The following is a 14,533-nucleotide window of genomic DNA, read 5'->3' as shown; positions in this document are numbered from 1 at the left end:
AATGAATGAATGGGCACCAGCCCTGGTACAAGGCCTGAGAGGGACACCACCCAACTTCCCAGCCAGAGCACATCATCAAAATCCAAGCCACAGATGGGGAAATGAGAGCCCAGACAGGCAGAGGAGTTAGGTAAGAGCCATACAACAGAATGACAGCCTGGGTCCCAGTGATAAGGATAGTGACGGTGACTGCCAAAGATGGAGTGCTTGGCCCCATACTAAGTATCTGGCCAAGTGACTTCCCCCTGGACCAGGAGAGAGGAGGGAAGCAAGGAGCAGAGGCCAAGCAATGATACACTCTGGGTCTTTGTGAATTTAGGGACCCTCTGTTTTCAGACTGGCCTGGAATCCAAGCTCAGTCCTGCTGCTCTGGTTCTGGAAAGAAGGCAGGGGGGCTGGCACCCATGGGGTAAGCTAAAACCAAGGAAGTGAGAATTTCTCCTGGAGAGCCATTACCACCCCTCTGGTCATGGAGGTGAGATGAGGGTTGAGGGGGAGTGCCGGCCTACGTGGGGATAAGAGTTACTGTATCACTAGGGAAACAGAGGTACTGTCATCCCTGGCTGAAGGCAAAGGACTGGTCCCCATGAGCTGAGGGATGCGGCATCAGCCCCACCCAACTACGGTGCAGCAGCCTCAGAGGTGGGACACTGACCCCCAGGGAGACAAGGATGGGACTCTGTCACCGGCAAGAGGCCGGTCCTAGGGGCAGGCGAGGTCCGGCGCCCACGCAACTCCCTCCCCCGGCTGGTCCGCGCGAGACCGGGCCAACCCTTACCCGGTCTCGCGGATAGCGTTGGTAAGGTTGGCCCAGGCCACGGCGTCAGGGTGGCGGCCATCCACCAGGCGCAGCTGGCCCGTCTCAGGGTCCAGGAGCACCGAACGGCAGCGGGAGGCGGGTGGGACCGGCCTTCCCGGTCCCCGGTGACCCCTCGGGGTCGGGATTGCGCCGGTCAGGCCGCTCAGGAACAGCCCGACCAGCAGAGCCAGCACCAGGGCCAGCGCCAGCGCCCGCGTCAGCGCCCGGGCCAGGCGGCCGCCCGGGGCTCCATACATCGGGTCCACCATGACGGTGCGGAGCGGGGCGCCGCAGCCCGGCTCACGTGACTGCACTCCGCTGCGGAGGGCCGGGCCGGGGCTGGAAAGAAAAGGCCGTAGGCGGTGGAGGGGCGGGGCTTGGGCCAAGCCCTTCCGGGTGGGCGGGGCCTGGGGGCGGGACGTAAGGCACAGGGCCATCTTAAAGGGGCCCGGCGCCCTCGTCAGCCTGCTCAAACCTTGCAACGACGCACTTCATCTCAGCTTTTTATTTTTCAAAAGTTTGAACCTCAAGAAAAGTTGCAAGAATAGTAAAGTATAATAAATATCCATATGCCTGTCATCAATTGCTAATATTTTGTCACATTTTATTAACTGTCTCTTCATACTTATATGTAATTTTGCTCAACCATTTGAGAGTTCATTGAAGACATCGAGACGCATCAACCCTAAAAACTGCAGGTGGTCATATAAGAGAAAAGACATTATCCTCCATAACCACAGTACCATTATAACACTCAGGAAATTTACCATTTACTTAATACTATTGTCTAATACAGGGTCTTTATTCGAATTTTACCAGTTGTCCCAAAAATGCTTTCTCTGTTTTTCTTTTCTTTTGACCCAGTATCCACTCCTCACACAACACACAAGAATAAACTCCTGGGACTTCCCTAGGTGGTGCAGTGGTTAAGAATCCGCCTGCCAATGCAGGGGACATGGGTTCGAGCCCTAGTCTGGGAAGATCCCACGTGCCGCGGAGCAACTAAGCCCGTGTGCCACAACTACTGAGCCTGTGCTCTAGAGCCTGCGAGCCACAACTACCGAAGCCCACGCACACAGAGCCCGTGCTGCACAAGAGAAGCCACCGCAAGGAGAAGCCCGCGCATCACAACGAAGAGTAGTCCCCACTCGCCGCAACTAGAGAAAGCCCGTGCGCAGCAACGAAGACCCAACGCAGCCAAAAATAAATAAATAAAAGTAAATAAATTTATTTTTAAAAAAAGAGTAAACTCCTAAATGATGAGCATCTAAAAAATGAAACTGCAATTACTAGAAGCGTATGTATGGGTGAATTCCTCCATAACTTGTGTGTGGGAAAAAAAAAGGCCTCTAACTATGACTCAAAATCCAAATGCAATAAAAGATTAGTACATTTGACTACATAAAACTTTCATTAACTTTTGCATGTCGAAAACACCATAAACGAAGTCAAAAGACAAGTGACAAACTGGGAGAAGATATTTATAACATGTATCATGGATAAAGGGCCATTCTCACTAATTTATGAATAACCCTTTAAATTTGAGGGGAAAATGTGAAAAACAGATAGAAAAATAGACAAAAACTGTGAACAGACAATTCATGAAAAAAGATGTTAAAATGATCTTTAAACATGGAAAATGCTCACTTCATTGACCATAAGAGAAGAGGACAGTGGTGTTGGGATGGGGGCAGGGGAGTGGGTTTGGTGGCTGTAGCACTGAGAGGAGAAAGGCCTTGATTTGGTGGGGAGTAGTTTGTGGGGGATGGGAAGGATGTTGAGAGATAAGTGCCTTGTCTCCTTCCAGCCTCGAAAGGGCCTGCAGCAAGTGAGTAGGCTGATGGGATTCTACCCTGGGCCTCTCTGCCTCTGAATTCTAAGCATTTAACTTCTTAACTATATGGACTCCTGCAAACCTGGCTTTGGAAGCTAGTGAACCATTGTGGATCTCAGCCTGCGTGGAGAAAAGGTTCAAATGGCCATGGGTCGTCAAAAACAAAAAGATTCTCCTTGAGTGATAAGAAACCTCCAGAATACTCCCAGCTGAGCCCTGAACCTGAGCAGCAGCCCCCTACCCCAACTTGGGCCAGGTGACCCTCACTCACTGCGGCTGTAATGATCCAAGTCCCAGAGAAAGACCCTCACCCTCAGGGGTTACAATCCCACCCGAGAGCCTGGCAGACATAGAAAACCCTCAGCTACAGCCCCCAAGGTCCCCATTGATTAGCCCAGCCCTTGGGCATTGGCTGAAATGAAGACTCCAGTCTAATAACTATCATGATTTCAAAGTAGTGATAAGTCAAAGATTATTGTGTTTAGCCACTGTGATTCCAGGTTTGTCTGTTGCGGCGGCTGGCATTAAATACCCTGACACCTTCAGACCCCAAAGTTAGAAGAGAGCAAAGCACACTGGTAGAGAGTAAATGATGGGCTGTCATGCCTTCAATTAAAAACAAAAAAGCGAGCTAACATGTACTGAAGTTATTATGAACCAGACATTGTTCGGAGCACTCAACATTCATTAAATCATTTAATCCTTGTACTCCACACCTAGGGGACAGGTATCTATTATCATCATTCCCATTTTACAGATGAGAAAACAGAGCTACAAAAAAGTAAGGTAACTTGCCCAACATCACACAACTAGGAAGAGCTGAAGCTAGGATTTCAACTCAGACAACCAAACTCCAGGGCCCATGTGTTCATTCCTTACCTAAAAATGGCAAATGCAGGATCCACTGAAATGCTGCCACTGGGGTGTGCAAGGCACAAACAGGATCTGTCAGTGACTGCAGCCACAGTGAAACTGCTGAGGAGAAGGGCAAAGGAGCAATGTAGGGGCTCAGAAGTTCTCAGTCACTCCTCGGCTGGGTAACTACGATAGGTTGAATAATGTCTTTCCAAAGATGTCCACATCCTGATCCCCACAAGCGACAAATATGTTACCGCACATGGCAGAAAGAACTTTGCAGATGTGATTAAGTTAAGGGTCTCGACATGAGGAGATTGTCCTGGATTATCCAGATGGTGGGCCCAATGTAATCACAAGCGTCCTTAGAAGAGGGAGGCAGGAGGTCAGAGTGAGGAAAGGCGGTGTGATTGGAAGATGCTACACTGCTGGCCTTGAATTCAGATACAGGAAGGGGCCACAAGCCAAGGAACGCAGTGGCCTTTAGGAGCTGGAAAAGGCACAGAAACAGATTCTCCCTTGAAGACTTCAGAATGAACACAGTCCTGCCGACACCTTGACTTTAGGATTTCTGACCTCCTGAACTGTAAGGTAATAAATTTGTATTGTTTAAAGCCACTAAGTCTGTGGTCATTTGTTACAGCAGCAATAGGAAATGCATATAGTGGCCTTGGGCAAGGCTTTTTGACTTTCTGGACCTCCAGAGCCTCATCCATATAATGAGAAGAATGGTATCTGTCTCCCTTGCCTGTGGGGATACTTAAACAAGACAATAAATGTGAAAAGGCTTGGAAAGTATCCTATAAATGAGGATTGAATTTTCCAACCCATTTCAGGATACCCTTGGCCTCTCTTACTGGCTTTTAGCTTTGGGGTTGAGAGCTCCTCCTCCTCCCTCTCTCCTTCCACCCCCACTCCCTGCTGGGGAAATCTGCATGGTCTCCCGCCTGCAGAGTCAGCTTCTAGAACAGCAGATGGCTGTCCCAGTGTCAGAGGGTTGGCCAGAGCCCAGGCTGGGAGGCCATGGGACGGAACCAGATTGTCACATCAGAGAGGACAAAGGCTGGTGGTGGCCACTTCCTCCTCTGCAACTGGGCTGCCCTGTCTACCTGACCAGCTAGGGTCTCCCAGTTAGCCTGTTAATCGTCAAGGGCACTGGGCAAGCCATGAAAGCTAAGCCTGCAAAGGAGACCCAAGCCAACTCTCTACACACTTGGTTTCCTTTATCGGACTCTTGCCTCTACCAAGTTTAAGTCATCCATTGGTTCACTCCTCAGCATTTAGGGAGCATCGAGTATACACCAGCGCTGTTGGTTGCCTACACAGCAGTAATTCCTCTATTTTCCCTTGCTACCCAAAATCATCCACCTGGTCCCAGGGGATGAGTCTTGATTGGTCTAAGCCAATTCTGGCATCCTGTGTCCCCTTTCCAGTGATTGGTCTAGAGGTGGACATGTGACCTTATTCTGGCCAATTAAACATAGAGAGAAGTCTGCTAAGGGATTCTGGGAAGACTGTCTTCCAGTCTATTCCCAGACTGTCTATTAAGAGAGAGATGGGCAAAGAAAAGACCTTTTTAATCTTCTTTTCCCTGGCCACTGCTCTGGACAGTATTGTTGTCTGAGATTGTGATTTCTGGAGTTCAGCAGCCATCTTGTAACCTTGAGGTGACAATGCTAAGGCTGAAATATCAACACATCTAGGACAGAAAAGCAGAAGGATGAAAGAACCCTGATAGCTGGGATGGGTAATTTTATGTGTTCCCTTGGCCTGGCTATAGTGCCCACATGTTTGGTTATACACCAGTCAAGATGTTGCTGTGAAGGTATTTTTAGATGTGATTAGCATTTAAATTGGAAGACTCTGAGTAAAGCAGATTACTTTCCATAATGAGGGTGGGCCTCATCCAATCAATTGGAGAGAGAGAGATAAAGAAAGCAAATATGGTAAAATGGTAATATTTGAAGACTCTGAGTGAAGGATATACAATAATTCATTGCATTCTTTGCAACTTCTCTTTAAGTCCAAAATGAATTTTTTTTTAAATAATTTTCTTTTTATTTATTTATTTATTTTTGGCTGCATTGGGTCTTCATTGCTGCGCATGGGCTTCCTCTAGTTGTGGCGAGCGGGGGCTACTCTTTGTTGCGGTGCGTGGGCTTCTTATTGCGGTGGCTTCTCTTGTTGCAGAGCACAGGCTCTAGGCGTGCGGGCTTCAGTAGTTGTGTCTCACGGGCTCTAGAGTGCAGGTTCAGTAGTTGTGGTGCACGGGCTTAGTTGCTCCACAGCATGTGGGATCTTCCCGGACTAGGGCTCGAACCCGTATCCCCTGCATTTGCCGGCGGATTCTTAACCACTGTGCCACCAGGGAAGCCCCCCAAAATGAATTTAAAATAAAAATTTAAACAAAAAAGAAAAAGAAAAAGGGAGCCAGGTACAAACTTGATTTGTTTGATACAAATGCCTGAGCTTTCCTTGGGAGCCCAGGGTTGGAGTACCAGCTCCCAGAAACCCAGAGATGATCTCAGGTCAGTCACGGGCCCTTTCATACTCAAAACCAGTCCTTTTTCAACAAAGGTGGCATGAGGATTAATCCCTCTGAGCCGTGAGAATCCTTCGCAAACTGTACAGCATCACATACACACCAGGAGGGAGAGTTGTGGTAGTGATGCTTTTATTACAGCAAATACTCCCTCCCTCATTTTTACTTTGGGAGGATTTGGATTTTCATAAACAGGATTTGCTGGAAGCTATGTGTGCCCATAGGAAGGCAGAATAGGACACTGGCTTCAAATCCCGGCCACTGTTTAGTGGCCATCTGACCTTGAGCATGCAACTTGAGTTTTCTGTGCTTCAGTTTCACCATCTGTTAAATGGGGATAATAATATTATATCTCATAGCATTGTTATAAAACTTAAATGGGTTAAAATATATGTTAAAAAGTGGAGGACAGCGCCTGGCACAGGCATAATGCTCTGTGACCACTAGCTGTCTTCATCACCACCACCATCACCAAGGTTAATAGGATTGCTGTCAAGATCCTGGGCTGTAGAGAGACACACAACTAAGTTCGAGCCCTTGATGTAAATATTACTGGCTGGTGACATTAAAGTTAGTTACTTGTCCCTCCAACCTCTGTGCCTCAGTTTCCTCATCTGTAAATGTGGATGATACTAACACTTTCACTTGCTAACATGAGGATTAAATGACGGCAAACGTGGAACCCACTTAGTCCGGTACTGGGCCCACGTAAGCCTTCACTGAATGGTCAGGAGGAAAATTACCTGCAACACCCATGAGGATGGTTACTATCAACAAAACAGGAAATAACAAGTGTTGGTGAGGCTGCAGAGAAATTGGAACCCTTGTGCACTGTTGGTGGAAGTGTAAAATGGTGCAGCTGCGGTGGAAAACAATACAGCGGTTCCTCAAAAACTGAAAGTAGATTTACCAATTGTATTAGTCAGTCCAGGCTGCCATAACAAAATACCATAGACTGGGGGGCTTAAACAACAGAAATGTGCGCCCGGAAGTCTAAGATCAGGGTGCCAGTTTGGTGAGGTTCTGGTGAGAGCTCTCTTCCTGGCTTGTAAAGGACCGCTTTCTCGTTGTGGCCTCATGTGGCCTTTCCTCAATGTGTGAATGAAGACCGGGAGAAGAGAGAGAGAACTCCGTCTCTTCCTCTTTTTATAAGGCCACCAGTCCTATCCGATCAGGACCCCAATATGGCCTCGTTCAACCTTAATTACCTCCTAAAAGCCATGTCTCCAAATAGAGTCACATTGTGGGGTTAGGGCTTCAACAAATGAATTGGGGGAGGGGGAGGAGACACAAGTCAGTCCATAGCACGTAAGATCCAGCAATTCCACTTCCGGGTATAGATTAGAAAGAATTGAAAGTTGGATCTCAGATATTTGCACACGCATGTTCATAGCAGTACTATTTACAATAACCAAGAGGTGGAAGCAAACAAAATGTGGTGTGTACGTACAGTGGAATATTACTCAGCCTTAAAAAGGAAGGAGATTCTGACACAGGCTACAGTGGGAAAGAATCCTGGGGAAATTATGCTAAGTGAAATAAGCCAGTCACAGAAAGACAAATACTGTATGAGGCCATTTATAGGAGGTCCCTAGAGCAGTCAAATTCATAGAGACAAAGTAAAACGGTGATTGCCAGGGCCCGGGGGGAGGGAGGAATGGGGAGTTGTTTAATGGGTATCGAATTTCAGTTTTATGAGATGAAAACGTTCTGAAGATTGGTTGAACAACAATTTGAATATGCTTAACACGACGGAGCTGTATGCTTACAAGTGGTTAAGATGATAAATTTTATGTTGTGCGTTTTTACCACAGCAAAAATAAAATGAATTACCTGGAAATCCCTCCAGCATTAGAGCAATGACCCAAAATAGGCCACCAGGGGGCGCTATGCTTCCATTTCAATTCACAGCCCTCCCCACCCTTCCCACCCCGGGACGAAACTGGCGGTTTCTAGAGGGGGGAAAAATGCACTAGGATCCTGGAGAAAGTCAGAGCTCCTCTCTGCTCCCCGCCTTCCCCAGATGGACCAGCTTTGCATAAACCCCAGAGCTGCACCGCATCCCTGCCACATGCCCGCCACAGCCGACTCTGAACCCCGTTCTTTCTCTGGGCCCCTTCCCTCCGTGCTAGAGACACAGCGGGTCCTGGATGGAGTGCGCCCACCACGCCTAGCTGCCCGCGGGCCTCCAGATTGCCCAGGGGCTGGAGAAGAGGCAGAAGTGACAAGGACTCGCCTGCCCCCAAGTTACCCAAAGATGAGGGGACACGCCAACGGAAATGAGTCAGAGACCTCCTATCCCAGGTGCAGGGGCTTCACCGTCAACCAGACATGGGGTTTTCCCACTCGGCTGCTCACTTTGTATGTCATAACCTCCCTGGGTCTCAGTCTCCTCATCTGTAAAATCTATATTAATACCCAGGAGGATGGAAAGAAGTTAATAAAATCCCTGATGCTTAAAAAGCACTCAGCGGATGGAGTAATTACCATTCCATGCCCCGTATCTGATGCCGGCCTGGGTCTCCTCCCATCTCCGGGTGGTTTTCTACTGCACAGCATCTACTTCCGAGTTTGCACTTATCTCTTGAGAAACTTCTCCTGGAGTAACCCTCACCATGGTCTTCTGGACCAGACAGGGTCAGTGATTTAACCAGGTAGGACTCACTGGGTTGCAAGTAATAGAAACCCAGTTAGTTAAACTACCTCAAGGAAACTGAAGTGTCTCATGGAATCCAAGAAAACTATCGAACAGCAAATTGCTGAGAAGAGCAGATCCAGGATCTGGGCTCTTCGGGGAACCCTGGACCATCCTCCCTGTCCCCTCCCCAAAGCCTGCTTTATTCTCTCTTCCATGCAGGACAAGTGCCCACACTCCCTCCCTCCAGCCCACGGACCCTGCTGCCATTCCTAGAGCATGCCAAGCACACTCCCACCTCAGGGCGTTTGCACTTGCTTTGCCCTCTGCCTAGGACACCCTTCCCTACATCTCTCCTGTGGTTCACTAACCCCTCCTTCAAGTCTTGGCGCAGATGTCACCCCAGTGGCGCCTTCCTTGATTAACTGATTGAAAATTGCAAACTGGGACTTCCCTGACGGTCCAGTGGTTAAGATTCTGCACTTCCACTGCAAGGGGCTCCACTGTAAGGGGCGCGGGTTCAATCCCTGGTTGGGGAACTAAGATCCCACATGCCAAAAAAAAAAAGAAAGAAAGAAAATTGCAATCCACCTCCCACCAGCAGCATGCTCTAGCCCCTCTCCTGCTTGCTTGCTTTTTTTCTTTAACCCAAGTTCACAAAAAATAAAGAGGGGGTAATCATAACCCTTGATTCATAGCCTACTCTCATCAGCATTTAATTATTAAATTTAATAATATAATAAACACCTGTGAAACCACCACTCGAAACAAAAACTATAGCCTGGACAATAACCTACATCTAACCAGATGGTTCCCCCTGCCCCATCATAATCCCCTCACCATAATCTTCTGGACAGCGCCCCTATTAATATTCTCCCATGTAATTCCTGGTGTATATGGGCCAGCATTTCTCCACGGTGCACACTTTGGAGTAGAATTGCTGGGTCGTAGGATACATACATGCTTGGCTTTAGGAGATAAAGCCAGACTGTTTTCCAACATGGTAGCACCAATTCACATCCCCACCAGCAATGTTAAGAAGGCTTTATTTTTCTCCACAGCACTTACACTTTCTGATATACTATGTATTTTACTTATGTCTTTGCTTACTGTCTATCTCTGCCCTCCACCCCACTAGAATGTCAGCACCAGGAGGGCAGAGGTTTTTGACTCTTTTGTTCATTATTGTATTCCCAGTGCCTAGATCAGTGTGTGGCACATAGTAGATGCTCAATAAACATCTTCTGATTGGATGAACAAGCGGATGGCCCAAAACGAGAGCTGAGAGCTCATACTATGTATTATCGGCCAAATTACCTGGGCTGATTTAACCCTCTCTCAGTTTCAATCGCCCCAATCCAGGAAAGGACCACTGGCCAAAAACTACTGATGCCAGGACCCCCAGTCCAACTAAATCAGAGTTCCTGAGGGTGGGGCTTGGGACATGGATAGTTTTTAACCACTCCCCAGGAGATTCTCCTGTGCATCCAGAGTTGAGGCCCAGAGCTCTAAAGTAAGCCATTTGTCTCACTCAGAGATACTCAGGCCCCACACAAGTCCTGCTGGATCCAAATTTTAGGGTGAGACTCAGGGATCTGTGTTCACCTGGCAGCAACCCCACAACCTGGACATGTGGCCATCAGAGCAGCTCCCACCCTGGCCACTGTGACTGTGGACGCTCCTCGCCCACCAGGGCCAGCTGTGTATGTTACCATTCTGGGGTTTCTCTAATTCCACCACCAGTTCTCAGCTGGCAGCGAATGACCTTGTACCACTCGCCACCCCACCTGCATCCTGCAGCCCGGAGGAAGTCCCCTGTTTTCAGCAGAACGCTCCGAGTTCCAGGGGCCCTGTTTCAGTCCCCAAGACACCCAAACAATCTTTCTTGCTCTGTTTCTTATTTCCCACTTAAACTTTCCCCCCGCTGCTGTAGGAAAGGTCACAGCTGGTCCACGCACCAGGATGTAGGGAGCTGGAGAGAAGAATTTGGAAAAGTCTTAACTCACTTGGCTCCTCGGGGTGGAGGGCAGGGGGGACATCTGCCTCCCAGGACCCATGCCCCGATTATACATGACCTTGGTATGGTCTTCAGGGTCACCCATCCTGTTCCATGTCCCAGAGAAAACGGTTCCCACATCTTCACTTCTCCCTCTGGGGCACTTAGCCCAGCACCGGGCATACAGTAGGTGCTCAATAAAGTCTAGTTACTGTCAGGCTCTTTCAGACACAACTCAGATTGCATTAAATCCCCTTCAGTAACTCCCCATGGTTCTCAGGATAAAAATCCCAAACCCATGCTAGGCTCTGCATGGTGGCCCTGCCCACCTCGACTTGCCCCACACTCACCCCTGATCCATTCTCAGTGGCCACTCCAGCCTCCTCTCTGTTGCTTTAACACACCAAGCTCTTTCCCTCCCCTGGGCCTTTGCACATTCCTGCTCCTCCTCCCACTGGCTTAGCCACATTAAGACTATGGATCCTTCGGGGAGTAGCTGAAATGTCACCTCCTCTGAGAAGCCCTCCCTGACTCCCTAGACCTGGTGGGACCCCTGGTAGAGGCCCTCACGATATCCTGAACTTCTTCATGGCTCTTGCAAAATTTTAATCATACTTTATGTGATTCTTTGATTCACAGCTCACTCTCCCACTAGACTCTGAGAAACAGGAGAGCAAGAACCATGCTATTTGGGTTATCTCTGTGTCTCCACAGATAACCTAGTGCCTGGCTCATGGGCTGGGTCTGGTATTTTTTGGGTGGATAGATGGACAGATAGATGAGTGGATAGATGGATGGAGGGATGGGTAGGTAGGAGAAAGGGAGGGAGGGAGGGAGGGTACTTGTACAGCTGAATGTACAGATGAATGGATGGATGGATGGACGGTTGGGTGGACAGATGGATGGACAGGAGAACAAAAAATGAGTCATCTCTTTCTGCTGTATTTCCGTGCTGCTATAATGGTGCACGTGAACATCCTGGCCAATGCTCTTAAGGGCATCAACAATGCTGAGAAGAAAGACAAACTCCAAGTTCCTTTAGGTCAGGCTCCAAAGTCATCGTCTGGTTTCTAATTGTGATGATGAAGCATGGCTACATCAGCAAATCTGAAATCACTGGTGATCACAGAGCAAGAAAGTCATTGTGAAACTCACACACAGGTTAAATAAGTGGGATCAGCCTCGGATTTGAAGTGTCACTCAAAGATCTAGAAAAGTGGCAGAATCATCTTCTCCCAACTCACTGTACTGATGACCTCAGCTAGTATCATGGCCTCGAGGAAGCAACACAGAAACACACAGAAGACAAAATCCTGGGATTCTTCTACTAGGGATGTCATACACACATACAATACATTTTAAAAAGAGTTCATGATGTTTTGCTTTTCTTCTATTGGCTTCTCCACTGGTGTCTGAGTATCTCCCCAGTGGATTGTGAGCTCCTTGGAGGCCAAATTCCTTTCCCCTCCTTGGAATCCCTTTCTCCCAGGATGCCTGGGGAGCAGGGCTTTGTACTTCCAGATGCTCCACAATCCAGATGAGAGGGGCCATTAGGGCCACGCTGCACCAGCTCCTCAGGTGGTTGCCATTCATTCGTCGCTGAACAAACACCATGGCAGTATGGTGATGTGGGTGGTGCAAAAGGGTTTGGGATTCAAATTCCAGCTCTGCCACTCACTCCCTGTGGGAACTTGGGCAAGCCACCTCACCCCTTTGAGCTCCAGGAGATTTTTTTCTACCTGTAAAATGAGGACAATATTACCTACCTGCAGGACAACTGTGAAGAGGCGCGAGCATTATGTAAGTGCCTTGGCACATAATAGGCACTCAATAAACGACAATGCTTATGTAATAAACACCAGCCAGACCACACAAAGATGAATAAGACACAGTCTCTGATCTCATGGATGTCTCACTCTAGCAGGGACAGATTCCACTGAAGCGGCTAGTTGTGATATAGGGTGTCACATCAAGGTATGTGCAAAGGAACACAGAGGAAGATGGGATGAGTTCAGAGAAGGTTTCCCGGAGGAGGTGACATTTAGTCAGACCTTAAATAGCATTATACAGTCTGGAGTCTTGGCGGCTTCTTTCCAACTTGCTGCTAAATTTCCATGTGACCTTGAGCCAGTTTCTTCTCTACCCTGAGGTCCAGATCCCCTTCTGTAAATAAGGTTGTTCAGCATCAGCTCCAAATCTTTTGGGTCACAGCCTCCTTTGAGAAAAATCTGATGAAAGCCAGAGCCCTTCTAGAAAAAATGCACAGACATATATGTTTGCCTGTAATGGGAGGACGGGGCTCGTGGACCCCTGGAAAGCCATCGGTGAACCCCAGGCTAAAATCCCAGAGCTCAGCCATCCTGTTGGAGCGGTAGCACTGCAGAGTTGGCTCTATACAGAGCCTCTGTCTTTAGCCTGCAGCAGGCAGAAGCAAACAGAGTCATGCCCAACCTGGAAAAGCCCCTTGAGCACTGGACAGCAGGAGATTGCAGGGGCCCTGGGGCGCAGTGTCGGGGGAAGATCACTCCAGCTGTCTGGGGAGCCAGAGTTCGGTTCTGGGAACGCTCCCCTGAGCAGTCTGCCCCTGACCTTGCCTAGTTTATCACCATCTGCCCTGGAGAGGAAGAGGAGCGTGGGCTGCTCTGGACAGGTTCCCAAACAGGCCACTGACCTCCGTCTGCCACCCAGGCTGGAGTTCCCGGACGTATCCTTCATCTTCCCTAATCTAAACACCCGCAGGCCCCGGGTGGTCCATCCCCCTCCAAGATGATGTGTGTTCTCAGTTGCATTCAGCCTGCCAGAGGAGGGAGAGCTGGTCATCCCATTAACACTTGAGCTGCTGCCACCACCTGCCTCCTTTTCCATCCAGCCAACCCTCACTGAGCATTTATCGAGCACCTGTTGTTTGCAGGCATCCCTTAATGAGATGACGGAGGGCCTACCCTTACCTTCCTCCAAGGTCTCTGCCTCCTGGCCCAGGTCCACCTCACCCTCCTGGAGGCAAGATGTTGTTGCCATCCCACTTACCTGGAGCGGGTTAGTTGCCTTGGGGAAGTGGGCTCTGGGCTGGCTAATTGGGTACTGGTAGGAGAATCAGCGCTGGGTGCTGTCTGGGCACTGCTCTAAGCTGCTGTGTGATCCTGGGCCTATTTCTTACCCTCTATGGGCCTCAGTTGTCCCATACTTACACTTCAGATTCTACGATTCCCTCTGCCAGCCCCACCTCACTCCTCTCCCCCAGAATAGTGGAAGGAGAGAAGAAGCCTACCCTAGAACGCTTTAAGATCTTTCTTTAAACAACCTCTAGATCTTATTCCATTCCTTCAAGCATTTATTGAGCATCTATTCTGTACCAGGCCCTGGACTGGGCAACTGGAATGTAAAGATGACTAAGATTCAAGCAGGCGTTCCAGTGGACACCCCACTCCATGCCTTGCACCCTGCTGGGGTCAGGAGGCCTCGTGGGGTCCCAGGTAGGCCTAGCCGAGGATATGGGGCGCCCGGGGACTCGCGTGTCAGCGCCGCTGGCGCTTAGGGCCGCGATCTGTCTCCTCCCCTTCCTCCTTCTCCGCCCCCTCCCCCTTCCCTCCCCTGAGCACGGCCGAGGCCGCCTCCCACCCGCGGGATCCCGGCGGCCGGCAGCAGGCTCACGCGTCCGTCGGTCGGCGGGGTAGTCTGTAAGCGTGCGGAAAGCCCAGCGCCCCGGCGCGCGGCCTGGGAGGGAAAGGGCACGGAGGGGGGACAGCGGCTCCCTCCCACTCCGGGGGGAGCCCAGGAGGCGGCGGTGCTGAAGCGTGAACCGGAGAACGAGGCAGAGCAGAGGAGAGGCGGTGAGAGCGCGGGGTGCTTAGGGACCCCACCCCCGGCTCCTC

General features: G+C 49.6%; 1 protein-coding gene across 3 annotated transcripts in view; it reads right to left on the bottom strand.

The window, feature by feature from the left end:
• Window positions 1-1,167, bottom strand: part of PLBD2 (phospholipase B domain containing 2) — a 28,402-nt gene extending 27,235 nt beyond the window's left edge. For 2 of the 3 annotated variants that reach the window (XM_082416493.1, XM_082416495.1), the window contains exon 1: window positions 779-1,167. In XM_082416493.1, coding sequence (XP_082272619.1) covers window positions 779-1,068 — 290 coding nt within the window. In that variant the 5' untranslated portion in view covers window positions 1,069-1,167. The remainder of the gene's footprint in view (window positions 1-778) is intronic. The other variant, XM_082416494.1, reaches the window with a different exon arrangement.
• Window positions 1,168-14,533: the final 13,366 nt, after the last annotated feature.

The sequence above is a fragment of the Balaenoptera physalus genome (genome assembly GCF_965194825.1).
Source record: "Balaenoptera physalus genome assembly, chromosome: 12".
Lineage (NCBI taxonomy): Eukaryota > Metazoa > Chordata > Mammalia > Artiodactyla > Balaenopteridae > Balaenoptera > Balaenoptera physalus.
Note: the sequence above shows the minus strand (reverse complement) of the source record. Positions and strands in the feature narration are given on the sequence as shown.